Source organism: Phalacrocorax carbo, chromosome 6 (genome assembly GCF_963921805.1).
Source record: "Phalacrocorax carbo chromosome 6, bPhaCar2.1, whole genome shotgun sequence".
In the NCBI taxonomy this organism is placed as follows: domain Eukaryota; kingdom Metazoa; phylum Chordata; class Aves; order Suliformes; family Phalacrocoracidae; genus Phalacrocorax; species Phalacrocorax carbo.
In genome coordinates, this window is record NC_087518.1 from 19997874 (window position 1) to 20010828 (window position 12955).

At 46.9% G+C, this 12955-nt stretch overlaps 1 protein-coding gene across 6 annotated transcripts in view; it reads left to right on the forward strand.

Annotated features, from left to right (window-relative positions):
• HEMK1 (HemK methyltransferase family member 1) overlaps nucleotides 1-12955 on the forward strand; it is a 46638-nt gene that overhangs the window by 28972 nt on the left and 4711 nt on the right. For all 6 annotated transcript variants that reach the window (XM_064454082.1, XM_064454083.1, XM_064454086.1 and 3 more), the window contains 3 exons: nucleotides 6320-6472; nucleotides 8454-8518; nucleotides 12018-12067. In XM_064454082.1, the coding sequence (XP_064310152.1) occupies nucleotides 6320-6472; nucleotides 8454-8518; nucleotides 12018-12067 (268 nt within the window). The remainder of the gene's footprint in view (nucleotides 1-6319; nucleotides 6473-8453; nucleotides 8519-12017; nucleotides 12068-12955) is intronic.

The following is a 12955-nucleotide window of genomic DNA, read 5'->3' on the forward strand; positions in this document are numbered from 1 at the left end:
CACTCCAGCAATGCTGATGGGTTCTGCCCCTATATAGTTCGATGGCATTAAGGTGCACTGTGCGCCGGTGTCCACTAAAGCTTTATACTCCTGTGGGTCGGACGTGCCAGGCCATCGGATCCACACAGTCCAGTAAGCCCGGTTATCCCTTTCCTCCACCCGGCTGGAGGCAGGGCCCCTCTAGTCCTGATCATGGCAGTCACAACTCACTTCCTGCAAATGTGAATCAGGAGTCCCTCTATTACACTTAGAAATAAAATCTGCGCTTCTACTCCTCTGTCTGGGGACTTGTTCACTGGAAATTGGAGCAGCAGCTTTCCTGGAAGAGCCCCCCTGAGTGACTGTTCTTCCTTGCAGTTCATGCACTCGTGCCTGTAGGGTCGAGGTAGGCTTGCCATCCCACCTCATCATGTCCTCTCCGTGGTCACGCAGGTAGAACCATAGGGTGGCCCGTGGTGTGTATCCCCTTCTTTGAGCCAAAGGACGCTTATTCCTAACAGCTGAGACACTGCTCTGTCGAGGTGGGGAGTAGGACAGATCTTCTTTGAGTTGCTGGACCTCTTGGGATAGTTTCTCCACAGCAGAGACAAGCGAGGAAGAGATATTTGTGTCGTAATCTCGGAGTCTATCTATCACCTCTGCCACCGTTGGTGTCTCGTCATCTTTCCAGGACATCACTGCCAATGAGTTTGCATGCGAAGATGGTGCGCTCCGTACAAACTTCCGCCACATGGGTCGTGTGCACTCGGCTTCATCTGGATCTTTGGATGACCGTTGATCATCCAGGTCACCATAAATCACCTCAAACACAGCTAATTCCCTTAGATACTGGATGCCTTTCTCCATAGTTGTCCATTTTCCTGGGCGATATGTAACATCTTCTTTAAAGGGATACCTTTCCTTCACTCCAGACAGGAGTCGCCTCCAGAGGCTGAGGGCTTGTGGCTTTTTTCCTATTGCTTTGTCAACGCCCCCTTCCCCAGAAAGGGATCCCAATTGTTTGGCTTCTTTTCCCTCTAGTTCCAGGCTACTGGCCCCATTATCCCAGCATCGGAGCAGCCAGGTGACAATGTGCTCACCTGAACGACGGCTATAATCTTTTCGCATATCTCGCAACTCGCTTAAGGACAGGGATCGGGTGGTCTCTATTTCATTTATTACTTCTCCCTCCTCTCCCCGCGATGGCCCTGGTTCTTCATCATCCCGTTCTAAACGAGTTGATGTCCGCTTCCAATATTTTGTCTTGTGTATGGGGGCAACTGATACTGGTACGGGTTTATTTTCTGAGCTAGCTCCGGTACTTGTTGTGGGGGTTTGAGTGGCTGCAGTGCCTGTCGTCCGGGCTGGATTGTCTACAGTGCCAGTCACTTTGCATTTCAATCCAGAGACATTCTCTTCCCCCTGGGGGCATTGAATGCTGTTGAGCAGGGCTCGGTATGCATGGGCCAGACCCCAGCATGTTGCAGTTATCTGTGTCTCTCTGGAGTTCCCAGCGTAACAACATACTTTCTCCAAATATTCTACTAGTTTTTTAGGATTCTGCACTTGTTCGGGGGTGAAACTCCAAAACACTGGGGGTGCCCACTGCCCTAGGTATTTGCCCATGCTATCCCACATGCCCTGCCACTCGTAACTATCAAGCCTCGGGGCAGATTTCTGGGTGATATTCTTAAGTTGCTTAGTCAAAACCAAAACAACCTGCCCAAAAACTAACAATAAGTGCACCTTAACCACCCAAGGATGTTCAAGATACAAAGACGTTGTTGTAACAAAGGCACAGACATCATAGAACAAAGTTGCAAAGGTATTATTCTGTATTTCCTCCATATAAAATCTCTCAGAGGAGGAGGTATAATTGTTAATTGCCTCAACAAGGTGGTATCCAAAGTACAGTAACGGTTTCAGCAAAAACCCCAAATACCAGATAAAGCTGAAAACGAGTGTTTGTATAACAAATCTTGTAGGCAAAACATTACTAATCACAGCAGAACACAGCAGACTCAACAAACCAACACCAATCTGTAACACCAACTGCAAAAAGGACAACATGGTGCTGTGACCAGCAGCTGTTGTTATCTCCAACCCTTGAGCCCCACGTTGGGCGCCAAAAAGACTGTCGTGGTTTAGCGGCAGCTCAGCCCCACACAGTCGCTCGCTCACTCCCCACCGGTAGATGGGGGAGAGAATCAGGAGGGTAACGCTCGTGGGTTGGGATAAGAACAGTTTAATAATTAAAATTAAAAGAAAACAACAGTAGAAATGCAATGTAAAGGAGAACAACGAGAATTAAAAGAAAACAACAGTAGAAATGCAATGTAAAGGAGAACAACGAGAGGCGCAAAGCCCCGGGGGGGTGGGGGGAAGGGAGGGGAGAGGGGGAACGAACCGCCGGAACAAACCGCCCGCGCCGCAGCCGCGCGCCGCCCGCCGACCCGACGCCGCGCCGCCTCCGCCCTCGCTGCAACTGCCCCCACCTCAATATATTGGTCATGGTGTCACATGGTATGGAATGAACCTGCCATTGGCCAGTCGGGGTCAGCCGCCCCCACCATGGCCCTGCCCCTCCCAGCCCCCCCCCGCCACGCGGCAGAGCGCGGGAAGCTGGAAAGGTAGCCGACCCCCACAGTGAGGAGAATTAACCCCTTCTCAGCCAAAACCAGCACAGCCTCATAGACACCTGGGCCAAAGAGCATGGCATTGAGTGGGTGTATCACATCCCCTATCACGCACCAGCCTCTGGGAAAATTGAACGGTACAATGGACTGTTAAAAACTACACTGAGAGCAATGGGGGGTGGGACATTCAAGCACTGGGATACACATTTAGCAAAAGCCACGTGGTTAGTCAACACGAGGGGACCTGCCAACCGAGCTGGCCCTGCCCAGTCAGAATCTTTACGTACTGTGGAAGGGGATGGAGTCCCTGTAGTGCACACAAAAAGTATGCTGGGCAAAACAGTCTGGGTTCTTCCTGCCTCCGGCAAAGGCAAACCCATTCGTGGCATTGCTTTTGCTCGAGGACCTGGGTGCACTTGGTGGGTGATGCGGGAGGATGGAGAAATCCGATGTGTGCCTCAAGGGGATTTGATTTTGGGTGAAAACAGTCAATGAACTGCATGGCACAATGTGAACTGCTATATAATACTGTGTGTCACCTCTGTGTTGTACCAATGATATCAGAGTACGAGCCTCCCAACCCATGGAAGATCAACTATGAAACAAGCCGTGCAGCAGTGATGGAACGATGACTGACTCGGTATGCAGCGACCCAACGCCACACACCATCTCTCCCACCGGAAAGACTGATACAACAGATGGAGCCCAGAGTCATGGACTGGATGAACTCAATGGACATTTTTAATGGACATTGTACAGGGAAGGTCCATGAACTAAGGGAATGATGGCTGTGTATTATGTTAAAGGATGGGAAGGGGAGGGGTGGTGGTTGGTATGGTTGTAATGCATCATATGGGACCTGGGCATGGTGTAAATGGTATGGAATAAGGGGTGGAGAATGTGCTGGTTTTGGCTGAGAAGGGGTTAATTCTCCTCACTGTGGGGGTCAGCTAGCTTTCCAGCTTCCCGCGCTCTGCCTCGTGGCGGGGGGGACTGGGAGGGGCAGGGCCATGGTGGGGACGGCTGACCCCGACTGGCCAATGGCAGGTTCATTCCATACCATGTGACACCATGACCCATATATTGAGGTGGGGGCAGCTGCAGCGCAGCGCGGGGGCGGCGCGGTGTCGGGTCGGCGGGCGGCGCGCGGCTGCGGCGCGGGCAGTTTGTTCCGGCGGTTCGTTCCCCCTCTCCCCTCCCTTCCCCCCCTCCCCCGGGGCTTTGCGCCTCTCGTTGTTCTCCTTTACATTGCATTTCTACTGTTGTTTTCTTTTAATTTTAATTATTAAACTGTTCTTATCCCAACCCACGAGCGTTACCCTCCTGATTCTCTCCCCCATCTACCGGTGGGGAGTGAGCGAGCGACTGTGTGGGGCTGAGCTGCCGCTATACCACGACACCAGGGTAGGGCATTGCAGCATGGCTTCTCATACCTGGCTGAGGCTAGCTTAGGTATTAGTCACCAAACTTAACTTTGCAGTGCAGGCACACCTCTGAGAGAGGCCTCTCAGAATAGCATCCTCCAGCCTGTCGGCTGCTTCTTGTTCCCTCTTGAGCTTTTGGGTATGAGCACAGCAGAGCTCATTGCTGAGGAGCACTGAAAGCTGTGGAAGGCAGAGGGCACAGTCTGGAGAAGCACTAAGGCTGTTGTCATTGAGTATCTGGTGAGCAAAGGCATGGGCATCTCTGGCTCTTTCCAGCTCAAAAACTGGAGGAGGTTTGAGAGAAAACAATGAAAACAGTTGAAGGTACTTGTTGCCCCAAAAGGTTGTGGCTGTGAAAAGGAGCCTAAAGGAAGCTGAGGAGCCAGTGGCTCCCAAAAGGCTATTGTTGGCAGAGCCAGGGTTCTGGAAAAGCGGCAAAGCCTAACACAGCTGAGCTGAAAAAGGCAAAGGCTCAGAAAAGCTGATCTGAAGAAGTAGTAATGTAACTAGAGGAAATATGGAGTGTTTACACATTCAAATAAACCAAATCTTTCCTTTTTGCCTATGCTTTTATGCTCTTTCAGCAGGAGGAATCAACAGGCAAAGGGTTCTGTTAAAAAGGAGCAGTTCAAAGCTGCCTGGCTTTACAAGGCCCAGACAATGATGAAGTACACCTATTTCTCTGTCCCAGACTGTGAAGTAGTGCAAGCTTCACTTCTCTTTGCTATGTGCTGGGTGTGTGCTTGCATGCAGGGGCACAGTACTTTAATATGTTTAAAAGCAGATCATGTCTTGTGGGAAACCTCAGAAAATACTGTCTGACAAAACAGCCCATGTCTCAGGTGCTCTGCTGCTGAGGATGTTTCTTTGGAGCTCACCTACCCTAATGCTTCATTTTTACACCTGTTCGCATCCTCCCTCACTACTTACTGCAGCTACAAGTTTTCCTAGCATGAAGGATGACCTACAGCAAGAAATATCTTCATAAAAACTACAGCTTTGCACAAGGCATCTATTACACTGCACCCCAGTTAGGGTGATATATCCAAGGAGGGGTTTATGCCCTTAGTACAAGCATACCCAGTTTAGGCTCCTGAAAACAGCCATTGCTTTACTAAAGAGAAGCTGACCTGCCTGCCAGGATGTGTTGCTTTTAAATACTCCTGCTTATACCAAGAACATGCAAGATTCCTTGTAAAAATGGAAGGCTGGTAATGTCTTTAATTTTTAACTGTTAGCAAAATCAAGCCAATTATTCTTTGTAAATTTTGTTAAGCTTTCTGGATTTATGGGAGAGGTCAAAGAGCAGACCTCTCAAGTGAAATAACCTAGCCATCGTGGGAGCACCTTGGGCAGTAGGCCTTGTTTCTGTACTGTTGTGCCATGAAAGCACAAGGATTGCAGAGAGCTGTGAGCACCTGCTGAATCTGCTGATGCACTCAAGGTGTTTACAAGGTTTCTGTCTTACTGTTTTCTCCAGTGAATAGCACGGGAAGTTCATGCTGCAATCCAAGGGAGGCACATCTGTGGTTTCTCTTGTAGCTAGTCACTCATTTTCACAAACCTTAGAACTGTATATCCTTGAGACGTCTCCTGCTGTATTGTATTTTATATGAAATTGCAAAGGGATTTAAAAAAGAGGAGATGGATGGGAGGGAGGAGGCGTCGATGGCAGAGACGCATACAGATCCAGGAGCATGGATGAAAATCTTTTCCGTGTGACATTATACCAACAACATATAGTGGGAGTCCACAATCTGAAATTCATGCAGGATGCTGCTCATTTGGATCATTTAGTAATTCATTACCTTTCCTTTTCATCTGCAGGTTGGGTTATTGGTTTAGATGCTGTTAGGAGCTGCCCCTCTACTTCCAGGATACATACCATCCTGAGACTGTGTGCAAATCTTAAATTTTGAAGCTTACAAATTCTGAAAGATGGAATTTTTGAGTAAATAAAATGGTGTTGCAGAAGATAATGTGCTCCAGCTGTTTGATTATTGTTCTTCCCAACAGTGCTAGAAGATTTCAGAGGATCTGTAGGAAATTATATCCTGAGGATTTGGTTACTAATCAAAGCACCCTGTGGGGGAGATGGAGGTGAAGTGGATTCTGGCATGTCAGTTCCATTGCTGCCATCTGTGTTTTAAAAATTAGCAACAGAAATACATTTAATTGTGCTACAGAGTCAAGAAATTTAAACTCCAGTCCTCAGACTACAAAGGTGTGAGTCAAAACAGCTCCCTTAGAAAATTTTCTTGTTTGTTTGTTTTTTGTTAGGATCTTGTCTCTTTAGTTGTGGAGGAAGAATCTCGGAAATGTGGGAAGAATTTAGGCCTTTACTTCCCAGTTCCTGTCCCTCATGCTGTGATCCTGGAGATTGGCTGTGGCTCTGGAGCAATTGCTCTGAGTCTGTTGTGCAAACTGCCACAGGTAAGCTTTTTCAGTGCTCTTGGTACAATAGATGCCCATGTTACAGGACAATCCCACTCTACTAGTCTTCATTGAGACTTCACAGACAGACTTGTTGGTTTGATGGGATTCCAGCAGCTAATGTCTCTGACAGTCAGCCTGTGTAAGGTCATGCTAGGTAGAAGAGGGATATTTAGGAATTGCTCTCCCCAGCTGTCTGCAGGAGTAGCAGAGGCATAGTTAGAATGGAAGAAGCAAATGTGCTCATTCAGCTACAGCTCACCTTAGCTTGAAGCACTGGTGGGTGTTGGTTTAAGCTAATATCCTGGGCTGTGGACAAGAGGGACTGAGGCACGAGCTCTATTAGTTGAATATATGGGGCAGTCATCTCAAAAATCACCTTGTTGTGAATCAAAAGATCTTGTCTCTAGGAGACAGAAGACTAAATTAATACAGGGAAGGGATTACCACAGAAGTGTTAGTCCTTGGGATCAATATGACAAGCACATATCACACTGCCACAACTGCTAAACCACTTTTTTTTGAAGTCTTTTGTTCCCTAATAACAACCCACACCTTTTTAAGAGTGAAAAGAGCAGGAAGGGGACTGAGATCTGGGTGACCAAAGCCTTTCTTGCCCTTCATTTTTGTGGCATGTGACATGCTTACTGTTTACTTGTTGGTAAACAGAGAGAGAAATTAATCCAAGATCTCATCACATGTGGTTGAGGGAAAAATGTTCCCCTTTCCTCAGAATTGCAGACCAGGCAGTTCCTTCTCGTGAACAAGAGTTGCTGTGGCCAGCCCCTCCTCTTGCAGAAGTATAAGACTTGGTGTGTAAGAATTAGAGGTTGATGCCTATATTCCTCTTCCCAGTGACCTGATAAGGTTCATACTTGAGCTTCATGACTTCAGATTACTCTGATTTCCTGAGCTGTACTTCGTGCTTTTTTCCTTGCCTGTTAAGTTAAAGAGCTGTGTCAGTTTGTCCCTGTAACTGATAGCAGTCCTTCCCCAGCTGACTAACACAAACTGCTCTGCCCAGAGAAATAGAGAGTCTTGACTGATGAGAGTTCACGGTAGCCACACTGACAGCTAAGTGGAGTTTATACTGTATGATCTCTGTAGTGTTTGAGGCAGAATTTGGCACTAGGGTACTGAAAAAACAACAGCAAATTTTCACTTATGGATTCAGCTGTGTCCTTCAACTGAAGGGTCAGCATCATCGTGTGTGGGTACTAGTCTCAGTCTGTGAAATTAATCCCCCTAGGAATGATGGCTGATCACACCATCATCTCAAAATGCAAAGTAGTTTCTTTGAGTGTGTGTTCTCTATGTAAATACTTACCAACATCTGTGTTTAGAAAACATTAAGCAAAGCAAAAACAAGTTGGGCCTTTGCCTTCAATTTCCTAAGGTGGAATGGAAGGTCAAACAAATCTCTGACTGTGTAGTCCTATCTTTTAATGTTATGCTGGAGGACTCTCAGATACTTGAGAGTCAGTCAAGTACGTGCAGTCAATACACGCAGTGAATGTGTGTGGACTGCAATGGAGTAACTAGGCAAAAGGTGTCTGCATAACAGATGGAAAAATATCAGAACCTCTTTCCAAGTGGTTGTATTAATGCTGGGAGGGATTCTGTCCACATTAGAGCGGAGAAGCCTAGGTCATGAGCTTCCTTTAACCTGTGTCTACCCCAGACCAGCCTGAGTGTTGAGTCTTACATTTCCAGGAACTATAAATGTATGGGGTGATGTGAGTCAGTGTGACTCTATTGTTGTCAGCTGAGTTGGTCTGGTCAGAAGCCGGCCTATTTTGGTAGACTGCTGGCAGTGTTGCAGAGTGCCCTGAGATACATTCTTCATGAACTATTCCTTTTAGGAGCCAAGAGTGAACATTGAATCATCAGTTCTTATCTTGTGTGTCCCTTTTGGCAAAGCATGTCTGCTCAGGAACCTTGATGTTGTAATACTTGTTTGTTGTTGTTTTTTCTGTCCCAGAGCCGGATAATAGCCGTGGATAAAGAGAAGTCTGCTGTGGATCTCACCAGGGAAAATGCACATAGGTACAAGCCCACATATTACCCATTTTTTGTAAATTGTTGTTTGAGAAAGACCAAAAGTCCTCAATATTTGGGCATGTCATTCATGTTTATCACCACAGGAAACCAGGGGATGTTCCCTTGGTTTCCCTAGGTTGAGCTCCTATAGCATGTAAGAATTCAGAAAAAAAAATGCTTATTTACCAGAGCATTTTTTCTTTGACTTGTGAATGTGCTTTGTAAAGACAGCAGCCTAAATAAAACAGTAGTACTTAAATGCTCTCTGTATTTCAAGGATTTTCAAAGTGTTTCATGGTAACTACTCTTACCTGTTTCTATGAACTTGGGAAACTCAAGGCAGCAGGTATTAAGACTGTGTATGTCACTGAGAAGGTTAAGGACAAGTATAGCCTGAATCTTTCCCTCTGGCTGCCTATATCATTATTGCTGTGCTTGTTTCTGTCATTGTTCCTCTAGATATAAGCCTGTACATTCAAATAGCACCTTTGCTCTGATGTGCTAGTGTGGTATCTCTCAGCATCCTCCTTGCAGTTTTGGGTTTGGTGAGAATAGCACTGTTGGGTCCTGTGCTGTTTGCTTGACACCTGTATTGTGGCTGGATGTACAGAGCTGCTGAATCATAGAAAAGTTTGAGTTGGAAGGAACCTTTAAAGGTTATCTAGTCTACCTCCCCTGCAGTGAGTCAAGCATCTTGTGCCTGAAGTCAGAAGAGTTCTTTGTCAGGTTGACCTTGTCCTTCCTAGAGGCACTGCTTCCTCAGCTGGTTCTTAACACAGGTTATTCTGGACTATCACTAACACAGCAAGCACCAGAGCTAGAATCTTGGTATGCTTTTGAGCCCAGGATCCCAGTCTCTGTAGATACTGTAAAAGGTACTGAGCTCTAGTGTGTATTCATATCCTCAGAAACCGCTGGGCCCTAGGCATTAATTAAAGCAGTCTCGGAAAGGATTCCTGTTGCTACCTCTTATGGAGTCTAGTACAGCTGTGAGTTTGGTGGGTGCTCATTAACTGACATTTCTGTCCACAGGGCCCACATACCCTTTTTTCCCAAGCTGCTGCCAGCATCGGGGCTACAGAGACAGGCTACTTCTGTTTCTGGCTGCACTGAGCTGCTCTTCAGTTCTTGCAATCGAGTCCCAGCTCTTATGTGAGTCTGAAATGATATGTAGGAACAAGCCCTGCTCAAACTTGTCACCTCACTATTACTGTTTGCCTCCTAGTCCAGTTATAAGGAGTGGGGAGCAGAGATTTCCTTCTGATGTGTCAGAACTAAGTTCTGTTGCAACTTTTCATAGATATAATTAAAGCAGGCCAGATCTTTGCCTCCTTGGTAGATTATTGCTCTGGCATCTGGAAAAATAGTCTAGTTAATAACATTGCTTGTTGGCTCAAGAGTGGCTGAGGAAGTGTAAATGCAGGGCCAGAGAACCTCGTATTTCTCCATGGGTATTTTCATTGTGTCCTTGTGATTTTGTCCATGGTGTGGTGCCCTGTAGCTCTTGGGAGAGAAGCCAGCAGAATAAGATGTGTTACTGCTTGACTGAAGCCAGCTTGGTCCCTGCTTTCTTTTCAGAGCTCCCTTATCACAGCTGTGTTCTCTAGATGCTTAGATGAATCTTGCTTTCACTAAATCAGTCCCAGTGCCAGGTGGCCCACCTGGGCACATTGCAGACGGATGCAGGAATTCCTCCCTTTCTCGATGCCTGTGTATGCTGACAGGGCAGTACCATAGGCCCTCAGCAAAGGCAAGCAGGGCGTGGGTATAATGCCTTTGTCACAGCATGCTCTAGGAACCCTGTTGGGTAGCCCCGAGGTGTTACACTGAAGAGATGGGGTTACACTCTGCCACCGTGGTGGGTCTCCTGTGAGAGGAAAGACCATGCTGGGAAGAGCTGGGCAGTTTTGTTTTCATTAGACATTGACTGCGTTGAGGTCAGGAGTTAGGGGACAGCACAAACTCTGCCACAATGTGCTGTTGTGGTCAGGGAATGGCATGTCCTGTGGAAGGCTTGGACTCTTCCTCCACCTGCAGATCTTGACCAGCCTTGTCTTTCTGACTTTACAAAGTGCTTCCTCTGATGTCGCTCAAATGCCTTCACAAAAGCCAGCAGCAAACCTAGTGAGAAGAGAGGTATTTTGGCAGATGGACCATGTAGCCAAGGAATTAGAGGTTCTGTTCCTTCCTTGCTGTTTCTTGCTCTGTTTTCTGACCTCTTCTGTAGTATCAGGCTGTCACCAAGCACCAAGGCTACTTTCAGACTGGCCTCTCTTTCCTGTCCTAGGAGCATCAAGAGAACTTTGCTCAGGATTCCTAAGGTTTAAGGGGATTGCTGTCTCAGTTATTTTCCCCTGGCAGGAAGCATATTCTGTAGCAAGCTGGGAGCAAGGGATGGATCATGCCAGGTTGTGACAGACTGGAGCACTGTGCAGTGGCAATCTGGCAGTCTCTAGGCTGTTCTACCTTGGATTAATGCAGTGAGTCAGATCAGAATCTTGACCCAAGATTACTCCCTAAGAAACACCACCGTGTTTTTAGACCTGTTTCTTAAAAACAGCAAGCCAGCAAGCTTACTTGCTCACTTGTCACAGGTAAAGGAGAGGTGTTTGTGTCTTAATGTGCCTTTAGGGGTTCTGCTGGTGTGAGCACCCTGGGGACGACTGGCTGCAGATGAAAGGCAGTGACCATAACATATGTTTCCCAATTAATGTGCACAGAGGTGTCATGGGCAAGAAAGATCATAAGTTAGAAACTAGCATCTGAGAGATCCTAATGTGTATTTTAAATACATTATACTGTAGCGTCTGTGCATGAGCTGTCCCCAGGAGGAGTCCCTTTTCCTAGCTCTGTCTGGCACAGGGGTTCTAGTGCACTGTATGTGCTGGCCCCCCGGTAAGGTGCAGCAATGTCTTGTCACCTTAACATTGGTATGTGAGATGAGATCCAAAGATGCCTAGAAAATATGCTCAGATGCGAGAACACTGTTAAGATCTAGATTATCAAGGATGCTGGAGAAAGGATGTGGTAAATATGAGCATGTTATCTCCACCTACAATAGCAAAGTTTATGTATTTGAAGCAGGTGATTTGGGGTTTTTTTGGGGGGGAGGGTTGGTTGAGTTTTTTTGGGGAGGGGGTGTTTGTTGGTTTTTTTTAGTGGGGTTGTTTTTTGGGGGGGTTGTGAGTTTTGGGGTTTTTTTTGTTTGTTTCCCCCCCGCCCCCGGAATGCTGAGCTTACCTGGGGGAGGCCTTGGAGATGTAGTTAATGTGCAGCAGGGTGGGGGAATACTGCTGTATGTATGGCAAAAGGTGATTCATATAGGTTTTGGGAGCACAGGAGCCAAAGCCTGGAATCACCATGGGTGCACAGTGAGCTCTTTGCTTTGAATTTTGTTGCACAGGCAAAGAACAGGTCCTGAACTTCCCTTGCAGCTGTTCATGAACCCACACAAACATGCCTCCTAATCTTTCTTCTTCCTGTTCTTGCATTTGGAATTTTACAGGCTGCGACTCCAGGAGAGGATCCACATCCTCCACCATGATGTTTCATACAGTAAGTCTTTTCACTGTTATAAACCCCTTTGTCCTTCTCCCTTTTTACTTTGATGGGGAAGGAAGGTGTGAGAAACTGCCAAGGGACCCCCTTGGAGTACGGGCATCAGGATGGTGTTGAAGTTGATAGGGAAAAAGGTCAATAAGAAGTCAGCCAGTGAAGCTTTTCCCTTCAGGTATTTCCAGGCCAGATCAGCTGAGAGAAGTCCCTAACTACAGCAGAAGGTGAATTGTTCCTGGCTTTAGGTGTCTAAAGGTTTTGTCTGAGCTGGTAGTCCAGATGTTCTCTAGTGTTACTGGGAAGAGGCGAATATATACAGAGTGTAATTCATTCCATGCTGACATGGATGCTGTAGATAAAATATATGTGCCTGTTTCTCCGTTCATGTTAGAGGGAGCCCAGATACTTAGCTTAGATTAAATGCCCTGCCTTATTCACCTGAAATTAGGTGAGCTGAGCCAGGGAAGAATACCTGTTGTCTTCCCTGGATCTGGCTGAAACCAGTTAAAACTGTCATTTGGTGAGGCTTAACCAGTTAGGTAGATACATGCTCAGCTGTTTCTTAGCCAGGAGCTGTGGAGCCAGGAGCACCAGCATTGTAGATTCATTAGTGCACCTTTCTGACACTATTATTTTTGACACTGTACTACCTCTTAGGGGTTTGTCTACACAGGCTTCTATTTGCAAATCTGAGTTTGTTCTGCCCATACTCCAAACAGCAGTTAGCCAGCCAGCTCCAGCACAAAAGCCATGTAGCTGTGTTGGCATTGCACCTGCATGGGTAAGCCCTGTGCCAAGAGGCTGGCCTGAGGACAGTGCCATGCTCACATGGTTACATGGTGTCTGATTCAGGGCTGGTATATGTCAGTGCAGACAGTAGTATGACCA